Source organism: Melozone crissalis, unplaced genomic scaffold (genome assembly GCF_028551555.1).
Source record: "Melozone crissalis strain CALT ecotype California unplaced genomic scaffold, PUWL_Pcris_2 ptg000004l_1, whole genome shotgun sequence".
Lineage (NCBI taxonomy): Eukaryota > Metazoa > Chordata > Aves > Passeriformes > Passerellidae > Melozone > Melozone crissalis.
In genome coordinates this window covers 42975448-42987795 of record NW_026535782.1, presented here as the reverse complement: position 1 = coordinate 42987795, position 12348 = coordinate 42975448, and the positions used below count along the sequence as shown (strand labels likewise).

General features: G+C 47.7%; 2 protein-coding genes across 3 annotated transcripts; one reads left to right on the top strand and one right to left on the bottom strand.

Moving 5' to 3' along the window:
• Window positions 1-927: 927 nt before the first annotated feature.
• On the bottom strand, window positions 928-9603 carry LOC128933646 (thiosulfate sulfurtransferase). The gene is made up of 2 exons (XM_054270639.1): window positions 8996-9603; window positions 928-1309 (listed from the first exon to the last, which is right to left on the bottom strand). Exons 1-2 carry the CDS (start codon window positions 9579-9581, stop codon window positions 1011-1013), a joined length of 885 nt encoding a protein of 294 aa, XP_054126614.1. The 5' UTR covers window positions 9582-9603; the 3' UTR covers window positions 928-1010.
• On the top strand, window positions 8311-12057 carry MPST (mercaptopyruvate sulfurtransferase). Of its 2 annotated transcripts, XM_054270576.1 has the most exons (4): window positions 8311-8382; window positions 8788-8861; window positions 10223-10875; window positions 11489-12057. In XM_054270576.1, exons 2-4 carry the CDS (start codon window positions 8821-8823, stop codon window positions 11785-11787), a joined length of 993 nt encoding a protein of 330 aa, XP_054126551.1. In that variant the 5' UTR covers window positions 8311-8382; window positions 8788-8820; the 3' UTR covers window positions 11788-12057. The 2 variants fall into 2 exon arrangements, with proteins under 2 accessions (XP_054126551.1, XP_054126562.1); XM_054270587.1 differs by lacking the exons at window positions 8311-8382; window positions 8788-8861 and adding an exon at window positions 9727-9786.
• The last annotated feature ends 291 nt before the right edge of the window (window positions 12058-12348 follow it).

The following is a 12348-nucleotide window of genomic DNA, read 5'->3' as shown; positions in this document are numbered from 1 at the left end:
CTGGTGGTTTGTAGAAGCAGGGGAGGTCCTGCTGAAGTCCAGGTATGGAGGTGGGATGAAGGCTGAAGAGTAGAGATGGTTGCTAGGGAACAATGTTCCCTCCCTCTATGAGCTCTGGGCTCCAGCTCCATAGGAAACATGGAGTTTCACGCATTTACAGAAGGGTTATCCTTGCTGATGGAAAACCACACAAGGAGCAGAGTAAAAGGCTCATATTTCATGAAATACCTGTGCCCAAAAGTCCTCGTCACACATAAAGGATTTCATGGGGACTTTCCTAACGTAGTCATGATAATCAACAAGACTGTATTTCAGCAGAAATGGATCTTTTAGCATCTCCAAATGCTGAAGCTGAACATGAGCTCTCTGACCTCAGCCTTCTTGCTGGGACCTTATTGCTGCCTACCTGGAACAGCAGCAGAGGGTAATAATCAGTGAGCCATACCAGTTGATAGCATACATTTCCTTTTGATGTCCCTTACCTGGACCCCAGGGAAGCAACGCACCTCCCTGTGGGTTGGGTCAAGTTGCTATATGGAAGGTACCCCCATTTTCCACATTCCAAATGGGGAGATGGTGCGCTGGCAAGAAATCTTCCATAGAGTCAATGACAGAACCACAGCTTGGCCCTCCCATGTCCAATACCCAGTGCTGTATTTTAACACTGGACTGATTCATTCTGCCCCTGATCTTTCACCAGGACACTGGAATTTCTGCATGTCTTCAGGCACAGACTGTAACTCTCTTTCATGCTGCAGAGCTGCTTTTCCCACCCAACACAAGCACGTCGCAGGCAACAGAAGAGAATTAGAAATACTCACAGATGCATCATCTAAGATTTTATTAATTGTCAAAAATCAAAAGTTCAATAGAAACCTAATGATAATTTTTTAAAAAATTGGAAAAATCTGAACAAACCGCTATTTTCTTTACTTCCACCTGCTCCCTTTTGCTTTACCCTGGGCTGGAGACAGCTGCTAGACCGCGTTACCCCAGACCCAGCCCTCCCTCTAGGCCTTGCTGCGCTTCAGCTCGGTGACTTTGTAGTGCGGAGGGGCTCGGTGGAACCACTCTGACCAGGAGCCGTCGTACACGGCCACATCGCGCTTGCCGCACAAGAAGGCGGCCAGGGCGATCTGGCACGCCGTGACGCCCTTGCGGCACGTGGCCGTCAGCGGCTTCGAGAGATCCACCTTCTTCTCACGGAATATTTCCTGGATCTCCTCAATACTCTTCTCGTGCCCTGTTTCTGATAGGAATGAGTGGAAGGGTATGTTCACAGCACCAGGGATGTGGCCAGATTCCAAGCCTGCGAGAGTGAACCAGAAAATGAAACATGAGCAAGGACACATTAACATAGGTGATGAAAGACACCCACAAGAGACATTAAAAACATCACTGCAGATAGTCTCACTCCCTCCAGAAGACTCATTTGCTCCACTTGATGATGAAGATGCAAAGTGGTATTAGGCTAAAAAGAAGAGGACAAATATTATTCAACTTTGTTGAAGTCAAAACTTCCAGAATATTTAGCAAACTATTTCCTTGCTGAAAGCAATGAGATGTAGAAATCTGAAGAAACCCTAGACATGATCGAAATCAAAGAACCTCCACAGACAATGCCTTAACAAAGGCATTAAGGGCACCTGTGATAAGAGGAATAAAGCAATGCATTTCCAACCTTCCCCAGGTATGCCATCAGTGTGTAGTGACACACTGTCGTTTTTTCAGAAGCAGGAAATGTGGCCTGTATGTGGAATTTGTGAAAGTGGTTATCTGTTCACAGTTTATTCCTGCATCACCTTAAAGTCACATTTCAGAAAAATAAATAAGAAATCATAAAGCAACCTTAAGTCAGCCACATCACTTCTGAGGCAGCTATCCTGGGACAATGGGGTTAGAGAAGTCAAAATTTAAATTTTGTATCACTTCTTATCTACTCCATGGATGAAATCAGCACAGGTTGTTTTTCTGCTGGTGTATCTGACCACTTCAGGCAAGTTCAAAACTGCATGTCAAAAGAAGGTCTTTAGAGAGTTGCAGATATAAAAATATAATGGACAAGGCTGGCATCGCACCCTTCAAATTCAGACTCTTAAGGCTTAATAATGGAAGCTTTTCCAATCATTTTGAGAGGCTTTGGATCAAGCCTCACTGGAGCCAAAACCATTATGTATTAACACTGAAAATGTGTTTCAGGGAATGTTTCCTTGCTAGGTTTGAACTTCCAATGAGACAGATCTAAATAAAATCACACGAATAGTAATCTGTTTCACTGGTAGCTATCTATGTGCCCAAATTATTGGGATAACTGGTCTCGGGAGATGGGAGTGATTGGGGCAGTTTAATCATTTGACTTTGTTACAGTCAAATGATTAAAGTATACCTAGGCAGAGACTGACATCATACATAATGACACTGCAGTTTCATCACTATGCAGAGTGGTAACATGACATGGTGAGATATAAGGGGAAAATGGCTTTGGCACGGAATTGAAGGGAATTTTTGCTCTGCTGAACAAAGACAGAGCCTAAAGACAATCAAAGCTGCCCTGAGTCAGCTTCACAAGTCCTCTTCCTGTTCCAGATGGACCCTCTTTGTCTCTTGATTAATCCTCCCCGGGTGCATTAAAAATACAGCACAGTTGTCTAGGAGTCACCTCATGCATCCTTCAGAAATGTTTAGCATTACTGAGAGAAGTTGGGATAAAAACTGCTGACTTCTGCAGGGACTAACGTTTAAAAAGGAAAAGAAAAAATAAAAGAGGCAGTATTTTGACTGATGGTTTCACCATACTTTTTCCAGTTCCAGAAGACAACAGCTCATCACTTCAGTACAGAGAACTCCAAAACTCACTCATCAATACAGTGTCTGTATGACAGAGAGGAAATAAAAAATGAAGCAAAAGCTGAGAAAACCTTGTATATGGTTCTCAGACTGCGAAGCTGCTTACTGAAGCCTCTTACATGCCTGGGTTAGGCTACCACTTTCCCACAGTAAATGGAAAAGCACGCTTCCAGCAAAGGATTTCTGCAAGGCTCTGCTGCAGTCCTGGTGATCACCCCAATACAGAAAAGTCTGTGAGCCACCTAGGGCACTGGGAAGTATACTGAGACCAGGAACTCCTGGAGGATGAACTAGAAGGGAACTCTTGCTCAAAGAGGCTTGCTGGGCCATTGATTCACTTTCTAGGTGTCCCAGGCATCATGACCATTATTGCTTCTCTAGACTGTTCACACACCTTAAAATAGGTTTGTACCTCTCTTATTGGAGACTGACAATTCATCACCCTTAAACAACTCTTCAGGTAGGAGCTGAGCAGATCTGAAAAAACCCACTCATTTTAGAGCAGTTTGGACTTTGATCTTTAGGGAGACTTTATTGCTCCAGAGATTCAAAAGTCTGCTGGAGTCAGAGACCAGTGTTTGCACTCTGTGGGTGAAAGATGGAGAATTCTGTAGAAACTGCATTTATTCACATATGTGGGTGTTCAGCTGAGAAAAAGAGCTGAAACTGCACAACCACAATCGCTTGGACTGCCTAAGAGCTCTCAAGTGGCTGAGGAAGCTTTTGTAATCTCTCTCTGCTAGGTCAAGAGCAGAGAAACATAGGACTGGAAGGCAAGGCTGGATGCAGCTGGAATCTGAACAGGGGAGAGGATACATTTGCTCCTGTCCCATATGAAACAGAGGACACTGCACACCAGATTCATGCAGTCACCATCAGAAACTCCAGGAAGGAACCCTAGGACTACAGAGCCTGGGCCCCAGCTACCTCAGCAGTTATTTTATATGACTTTCAAAAAAGCATCCATCTCAGAAATAGTGTGGATTCTTGTCATGAAACTTCCCACTGAAGTACCTCCTGGCTCATGTGAGGAGGAACATTAATTTCCAGTGTTCAGATCATCACAGTCAGTCCATACACCATTTATCCTTGAGCTAACACTGCCCTATGGCCGAAATAGTTTTTCTGCCCTTCTGCTATTGCTCCAACAGACTGATGGCAAGCCCTCAGCACTCCCAACAACCTCATGTCCTTAGCCTAAACCCAGTAAGAGCCAATTAGATACACTTTTCTCTGTCTTGGCCACCCTAGAATCAGCTCTAGGTGTCCAGCAGGCTTCTGGACAAAGAAGTGGCATTTCCTACCATCACAGTTGGCAAACAGGAGTTGCCAAGGCTGTTGCCAAGGTTAAATCACATGTAATGTTCCAGCACCCAATTCACCCAAGTCTTACCCTCTTCTATTGCTTCCAAATGTGGATTATTGGCTTGTAGGAGAAACACAAGCAGTTCAGTTTTGGGCTACTAAGCACTTGAGTTTGCTCTCTGTACTGTTATACACACATACATCTGCAGGTGGCACCTCACATCATTCTCCCCATGTGATCATTTAGACGTTCCCATGGCTGTCCCACAGCACATTTTAGTATCAACTTCCTATGTTCAAAGCCTTGATGATTCAGGAAAATACAAAACAAAACACGTAAGCTTAATGATGGGACTGTGCTGGCAACTTACAACCCCACAGATCTTCTTTCAGCACATGCTGTTCTCATCTCACTTATCTCCTTTTCAGTCAATTTTTAAAACCTAACAATACTTGTGCTATTTGCCCTCTCCTCATATTGACCTAATAAATGCCCCTCTAATGTTATGCCCAAAGCATGAATAAAGTGCAAATGGCACAACTCTACCTTGTAGATGCTTCCAATGGGTGGAAGAAAAGATCAGACATTACTTCCAGACATGCATGTTTCCATTTCTCTTATCTGGCCAACCAATTGTGTTGGCAAGGAAATAAAGCCCTTAGGTGAAGTGCAAGTCTACCAATATATTTTACTCAATTTTGCCTTTGTTTAAAGTAATTTTTCTTGAAGAGTTTTTTGAAAGTTTCCCAGTCTGTCCATGGTAGAAGACCAGCAGCTGCCTAGGTTGCGCTGTATCCCCTATTCTAAAGATGAAGTTTACAATTGTTTCTGTCCCATAGAACCATGCTTTGAATAAATGTATCAAATTCTTGCTTCATGAAGTTCCAATATCACATGACTGATTTTTGACACATATTTGGGATCGAGCTCATCTGCCTCACTGATTTGAGCATGGGAATATCTCTTGGTTAGCCCTCTCCCTGCTCTGCAGAATTATCCGTAGGAGAGAAGAAAACATGGTAGCACAGACTCAGGGCTCAGTATAATGCCAAGACCACACACAAATAATCTTCCACCTGGAACCCCTGCTAACTGCACAGCAACCTTATTTATTCTTTCTCTCCTTGTTCTCTTTTGTTCACTCTGTTCCAGAAGATTTTGTTATTTAATTCCTTTTGCCAAGTCTCACTCAGCTTGGTGTCTGGCAATCCTTCCTCACAATTTATAACTTGTAATATGTTATCTTCTTCACTACTTAATCCCCTTTTCCACATCTGTTGATTCTCTGCTTACATATTGTTTTTATTGTTGGCTATTTATCTAAAACCATGGCCCCTCCTCTCTTAGCCTTCCCTTTGCGATGAAAGCTCCAGATGGAATTTCTTAATGTCAAAAAGATAAAAGATTTGCTCAGCCCATATTTAACTCCCTGTGGCTTTGGAGTGTGCTGGCTGCAGATAGTTCTTTTCCAATTGCCTCCTCTGTTGCCTCCTTGTTTATCTCTCTCTTCCATTCAAATGGTATGTCTTAAAAGGGACAATTACTGATCTTGTCTAACCTACCGTGAACACATTGTAAGGAACACTTTAAGCTTGGTCCTGGCCAGCTCCCTCAAAGTCCTCATAGGTTCCTGTGGGTTGAAACAGACTTTGATAAAGTCTCTCACTCTCCATTCCTGTGCCCCAAGTATTATTACAGGATCAAAGCAAAGCCAGTCCACTCCCAGCTGCAGAATCCACTTGGAGGAGAGGGGAAAGAAAAATGTACATTTCATTCTCATTTCCACTGAACATTCAAGATTAGCAAAAGCTTTATGTTTGAGGCAGGCAGGATGGAGAGCTGGGAAAATGGGCAAAATCTGAAGAGTTCTATATGCAGAAGGGAGACAAGGACTACTTCAGGGTTGAGAAAGAGAAGAAAACTACCTGCAAGCTCATTAAATGATTTTGGGTTTGCTCTCTTTTTTTAGATGATAGAGTCCTTGCCTGGCAACTTTTACCTCTTTTCTCAGATGTCTGCAAAAGAATTCAGAAATTCACAACTCTTCTGTATGCATTTGGTTAACTATAATTCTTGTTCATCAGTTTTCAGTGCCCGACAGCCAGAGAGGATCAGCACTGGCAACCATCATGTAATTATTTTTATCATCAGCCCTGGACAGTTAGTTCCTGCAGAAACAGAGCACTGTGCAGGGACACCTTGAACTACTCAGTGCATAGGTCAGGGCTGCACATCTGTCAGGCTTCTGCTGCACACTCTGCATGAACATCCAAGATTTGCATCCAAAGCAATACCTGCATTTAAGACCTAGGAGACCTGGCCTATAGAGATGCCCACTTTATTCCACTCTGGCAACTTTGGTGAACCTCGCCCACCAAATAAAAATTAGTACTATATTATGGCTTATCTTAACCAGTACAGAGGTCTAAATCCCGGCAAGGATAAAAGTAAAACGGGGACAATTAATTCTTACCACAAAGAACTGAAAAACTAAAGAGGCAAAAGAGTCAGCTGCAATTAGCCTCTTCTAGAGATGAAGTTCACAGAACAGGAGAGATTAATTGACTTAATTAGGAAGTCAAGAACTGAAGCAATAATTAAACTGAAATCACCTGAGAAGGCAGAAAGTTCCTTAACCTGAAGACCATTAGTCTTCTCTAAATTGCGTCCTCCTGATTGGATGACCCCTGCAATTAATCAGCATTGATTTCAAATTGCTCTTTTAGGTGTAAGCACTGTCTTTTACCCACTGCTGGCTGATGTGCTGCTACTGGCTAGCTTGGTTCAGAGAGCTGTCAAGCTCCTGTGGAATGAGCAGCTGCAGCTGGAGTGCTTATCCTGCTGGATCTGCTGTGGGAAGCAAAACTGGACCACCACAAATAAGCTGTTCCATGCTGACTCATTTCAAAGGAAAAATCTGTTTTGAAGATGCTGTTGGGTCTGTGGTATTTGTCATCTTGTGACAACTCTCACCTTGGAAAAGAATGCAAAATCTACCAGCTCCCAGCAAGGAGCATTTTAGTCACATCTTGAGGTTAAAATTCAACCTTCACTTTGATGGGCTGTGGTAGGAGAAGAAATAGAATGAGTGATAAGCCTAACTTTCCCTTTCCCCAGCCACAGTCTCCTCCATCACTCCCATTACCTCTCCCATGTTCCACATTGTCTTTCTGCAGATCAAATGTGTTGAGGGGCTCCCTGTAGACACCTGGGCCACCCATGTGTGCAGTCATTTACAGCCAAATGCTCCTGAAGTTTGGATGCAGGAATGTACTTCAGGACATGCTGTCACACTAACTGGCCATACAGCAACACACACACATGTGAACAGCCAGGACAGAATGAGAACAACCTGTGGGGCAGCAGGGCAGCCAGCCTGGGGACCACAGAAACCCTCTGCACGTATCAGCAGGGTGGGCTCTGCTCAGACCCAACAGCTGCTGCTGAGCTTTTCCGTGCCTTCTTCTAGAAACTCTTTCTTTTCCAACCATTTCTGTGATTCCCTTGTTGAGGAACGCATTCAGTGCTGGCAGCTCGGTGTGCAGCTGCAGTGCCAGCCACAGCTTGGGCTCTGGGCTGGGAGAGCCCCAGGCAGGAGGCCAGGAACTGGTGCTGACCCTTGGCACAGCACAGGGCACAGGACCTGTGGCACAGCCAGGTGACCGGACACTGAGACACAGCAGGAGCCGAGGACTCAGCGGGAAGAGCCAGGACTTTGTCACACACAGACTGGGAGGGCATAAAAGTTCAGTGCTTCCTTTGTTTAGGTCCCTCCTTGGAGGCACGAGCTCAAGTTGTTTCTGTGTTATTGTACTGTTAATAAATTGCTTTAAGGAACCAGACTTTTGAGGCTCTGCTAAGGAAAACCCAGGCCCGAGACGGTAAGAAAACTTGGTCTGAGTGTGTATGGGGGCGTGTAGGTAGTCAAGTGGGGCACCCATCAGTTTAGTGGAATTGCCTGCTGAGAAGGGGCTTTGGTCCCAGCGGTTAAAGTCTCCAGTGGTGGGAGTGTGATTGCCAGAGTGCCTCCTGAATGGTCAGTCAGGAAAGTTTCCTTTACACCCTTTCAGAAGGGAGGTTATTTTGGGATACATCAAGGCTTAAATTACACAGCAAGGGCCTCCTTTAACCAACTTCAATTTCATTTCAGGCACACTGCTGTACCTGCTGTCCCCACTGCACAGGACTTCTCCCACCCCTGCTGATTGGGTGTCCAGTGTTTCACCGAGGTAATGAAATCAGTTTTTGTTCCTCTAACTTGGGGCATCTAAAAGAGAGAGGCTGACACCCCACACATTTCCTAAAGGCTTCAGACTTTTCTTACATAAGCAAAAGAACAAAAATCAGCTCAAGCAAATTCTCTATTTGCTGGAAGTCAGAGCGATAAGAAGAATGTCCCTTGGGTTACTGTATTACCTAAAACCTTGGCTTTTGCTTGTGCACTCATTATGGTGAGAGGCGCCTGTATGAATACTGATATTTTTATGTGTCTGCTGGTTTTAGATAGGCCCCTGAACAAACCCCTGGGAGCTCTCACCTCCCATGTTTGCATTTTGATAAACTTCTGCAGGGTGTGGGATGGGAGATCCTGGAACCAAATGACTGCAGCCCTTTTCTGCTATTTCCTCCTGCAGCTTTATAGCCAACTGCAACAAAAGCATTCAGTGATGGCACTGGGGTCTGAACGTGCAACTGTGGATCCCTTAAGGTAATCAATGAGTCGGGCTGAGGCATGCCTCTGCATTAGGAAAATCTTTTTGATGGCTGTCAGGAGCTGTTACTCCCGGTCTAGAGTTGACATTCATCCCATTCTGGGGCAGGTGCCAGTCCCACCTCCATTACCTTGATCCAGCTCTGTCCCCCGAAACCGGCCCTCGGGGCGGGAATCCACCACCTGGAAGTTTAGGGACGACACGTTCTGTATCATCTCCTCGAAAGTCTTCACCAGGGCCCTGTTCAGCCTGGCCTTAAAGACAGCCGGGGTGGGCTGGGTGACCTCCGCCGTGACGGGGTGCCCCTCCTTCACCCAATTCTTGAAGCCGCCATTCAGCACAGAGACTTCCTTGTGCCCGAAGGCCCGGAACATCCACCAGGCGCGGGGGGCGTAGAAGGTGCCCACCTCGTCCCCGTCGTACACCACCACGTGGGTGTCATTGCTCACGCCCAGCCCCCCCACGTAGTCGGCGAAGTGGGACTCGCTGGGCAGCATGAAGTCGTAGGGGGAGGACTTGTCCCGGCACTCCTCGATGTCGAAGAAGGACGCCCCGGGGATGTGCCTCTCCTTGAACTCCTGCCGGGCGTTTCGCTCCTTGGGGGGGTACCAGGAGGCGTCCAGCACCCGCAGGCCGGCGCCCACCCGCCCGGCCCGCACCGCCTCCGCCAGCCAGGAGGCCGTGACCAGCGCCCGGCTGAGGCTCTGCCGCGCCATCTCGGGGCACCGGCGGGGGCGCCGCAGCCGGGCCGCGCTCCCCTCGCGCACAGAGCCCGACGCGGCCCGACACACGAAATGGCGGCGGGAGGCGCGGCCCGAGGGGCGGCACGGAGGCGGCCGCACGGCCGGGACCGGCCCGCTGGGAGCGCTCCCGCCCTCCGGCGGCGGCCGTGGCTGGCGGGCAGCGAGGCCCAGCACGGAGGTACGGGGCAAAGCGGCGGCAATCGCGGCCCCGCCGAGCCGGGGGGGCTCTCAGAGGGCGGCGGCGGGGCCCCGCAAGGCCCCGGCTGCCGGTGTTCTCCGTGCGGGCAGAGGCGTGGGGCCGTGCCTGACCGCCGAGCACTTGATCCTTGGGCTGCCCCGCTGCGCTCTCGCTGCTGTTGGTGCTGGCTGGCGTCCCTGCATGGGGCCAGAGGAACTGCGTGGGGCCGGGCGCAGGGCACGACTGCCGTGGCTGTCCCGCTCGGGGCGTTGTTTGGGACGAGCTCTGGGAAACTACTTTCAGGGCTGGAGCATTTCAAGCCCCTCATTGTAGGCTTAGCCAGCACATCGGTGCAGACACAGATCTCAAAATGCATCTTTGTCCAGTTGCTTTTTGAAAGACTGGTCTCTAATTTGTGACTCTCTACCTTCTGCAGTCAGGTGGACTCCGGCAGAATCCAGAAATTGACTAATCTCAGCCAGGACTCAGGAGCGATGTCGCAACAACTCCTTTACCGAGCTCTGGTATCTGCAAAATGGCTTTCAGAAGCCATCAAGTCCCAGCAAGCTGGCCTGGCCTTGAAAATCGTGGATGCATCGTGGTATTTGCCAAAGATGAAGCGTGATCCGAAGCGGGAGTTTGAGGAGCGCCACATCCCTGGTGCGGTTTTCTTCGACATTGACCAGTGCAGTGACCGAACCTCGCCTTACGATCACATGCTGCCCAAGGCTAATGACTTTGCCGAGTATGTGGGGAAGCTGGGTGTGGGGAATGATTCCCATGTTGTGGTGTATGATGGCAGCGACCAAGGTCTCTTCTCAGCACCTCGGGTATGGTGGATGTTCCGGGTCTTTGGACACGAAGCTGTCTCTCTTCTGGATGGTGGCCTGAAGAACTGGCAGCGAGAGGGGAATGCACTTAGCTCTGGGAAAACCCAGGTAGCTCCATCTGAGTTCCATGCCTCCTTGGACAAGTCCCTGGTGAAAACATATGAGGACGTCTTAGATAACTTGGATTCCCGTCGCTTCCAACTAGTGGATGCCCGTGCTGCAGGACGTTTCCGGGGAGTAGAGCCAGAGCCCCGAGATGGTAATGCGCCTTCTGAGACAGTGGCATTATAAAGAGGGGTTTCATTTAGTGTGCCCATCACTTTGACTCCTGTGGAGGAAATGCTAGGAAATAGTGGCTGTCTTTTATGGGATGGGACTTCAGGCAGTGCGTCCACCTGTCCTCCTTCCCTTTTGACTAGCAAGTGCTACTCTTTGAAAATTCAGCAGTAGGGAGGTCATGTATCTTTTTGTCCTCATGAGGGTCTGGGGTGAGGAACATAGCTTTTGATACACCCCGAAGATTCTCATTGGTCTCTTCAAGTACTGGTGCTACTCTTCTCTTCAGAATGGTCTATGGAGGGGCTTCATCAGTGTAGGTTGCTCTGATGGGGAGAAAGATGTGGAGGGAACTAGGGGAAAGAATGGAACTTGGCAGGGTTGTGCCCATGTGGTGACATGAAGGTTACACATAGAGCCATCCTTCCTGAGTAATCAGTAATCTAGTAAAGCAAAGTGTAACAAAAATAAATGTACTTGTTTTAACAAAATACTCTAAGCAATAAATATTCCTCTCAGTGAAACAGAAGAGGCTTTGCAATAGACTTGTCCCAGACAATAGAGGTCAATTCCTGTCTGTATTGTTTTTTCTCTAGGAATTGAGCCTGGTCATGTCCCTGGGTCAACGAGCATCCCCTTCACTGATTTCCTCACAGAGTCTGGCTTAGAGAAGACCCCTGAGCAGATCCGCACTCTGTTCCAGGAGAAGAAGGTGGACCTCTTGAAGCCGGTGGTAGCCACGTGTGGCTCTGGGGTCACTGCCTGCCATGTGGCTCTGGGGGCCTACCTCTGTGGCAAGCCAGATGTCGCAGTGTACGACGGGGCCTGGGTGGAATGGTACATGCGGGCACAGCCTGAAAATATTATTTCTGAGGGAAAGGGGAAAACAGTGTAATAAGCTGCATTGTTTCCCAGCTGTGCACGTAGCTTGCCTTGAAACGGGATTTGGAAAAGATGGGTTTAGCTTTCCTGATTAAGTGTCTTGAGATGAAGGCATTAGATAACAATCATGCGCACACGGTGCTTCGGCACTTTCTCCTTACCCTGCTGCTGCTTAGGAGGATGAAGATGACAGCAGTTCTGGGCAGCCAGCTCTAGGTGACCCTGCTTGAGAAGATAGGGTGGGACAGATGTCCTCTCAAGGTCACTTCTAACCTCTGTGATTCTGTGACCATTTCACCTTATCAGATGGATGGCAGAGAGTGCTGCTGCCAGCATGGGGAATTAATTGAGTTAAGCCAAGCCCCTGACTCAAAACATTCAATCATGCTCATTCACAGGATGGTCATACTTACGTAACTGTGCCTCATAATCCTGCTCTCTGCTTCTGTCCCATCCATGCATGTTATGGCCACTTTGAGTGCAAAACTTTGTGGGAAGAGATGGCTGTTAAAGGAGCAAATACAGCATTCAGGTTGGCACTTAGGCTAGAGACTTGATTTGTATTTCTTCTTGT

Excerpts from the sequence above, each read along its gene's own strand:
- MPST (XM_054270576.1), top strand. The coding sequence starts at position 8,821 with ATGGCACTGGGGTCTGAACGTGCAACTGTGGATCCCTTAAG. Across the intron at positions 8,862-10,222 it reads GCAACTGTGGATCCCTTAAG|TCAGGTGGACTCCGGCAGAA; the intron begins GTAATCAATGAG and ends TACCTTCTGCAG. Across the intron at positions 10,876-11,488 it reads AGAGCCAGAGCCCCGAGATG|GAATTGAGCCTGGTCATGTC; the intron begins GTAATGCGCCTT and ends TTTTTTCTCTAG.
- LOC128933646 (XM_054270639.1), bottom strand. The coding sequence starts at position 9,581 with ATGGCGCGGCAGAGCCTCAGCCGGGCGCTGGTCACGGCCTCCTGGCTG. Across the intron at positions 1,310-8,995 it reads GGGGACAGAGCTGGATCAAG|GCTTGGAATCTGGCCACATC; the intron begins GTAATGGAGGTG and ends TCACTCTCGCAG.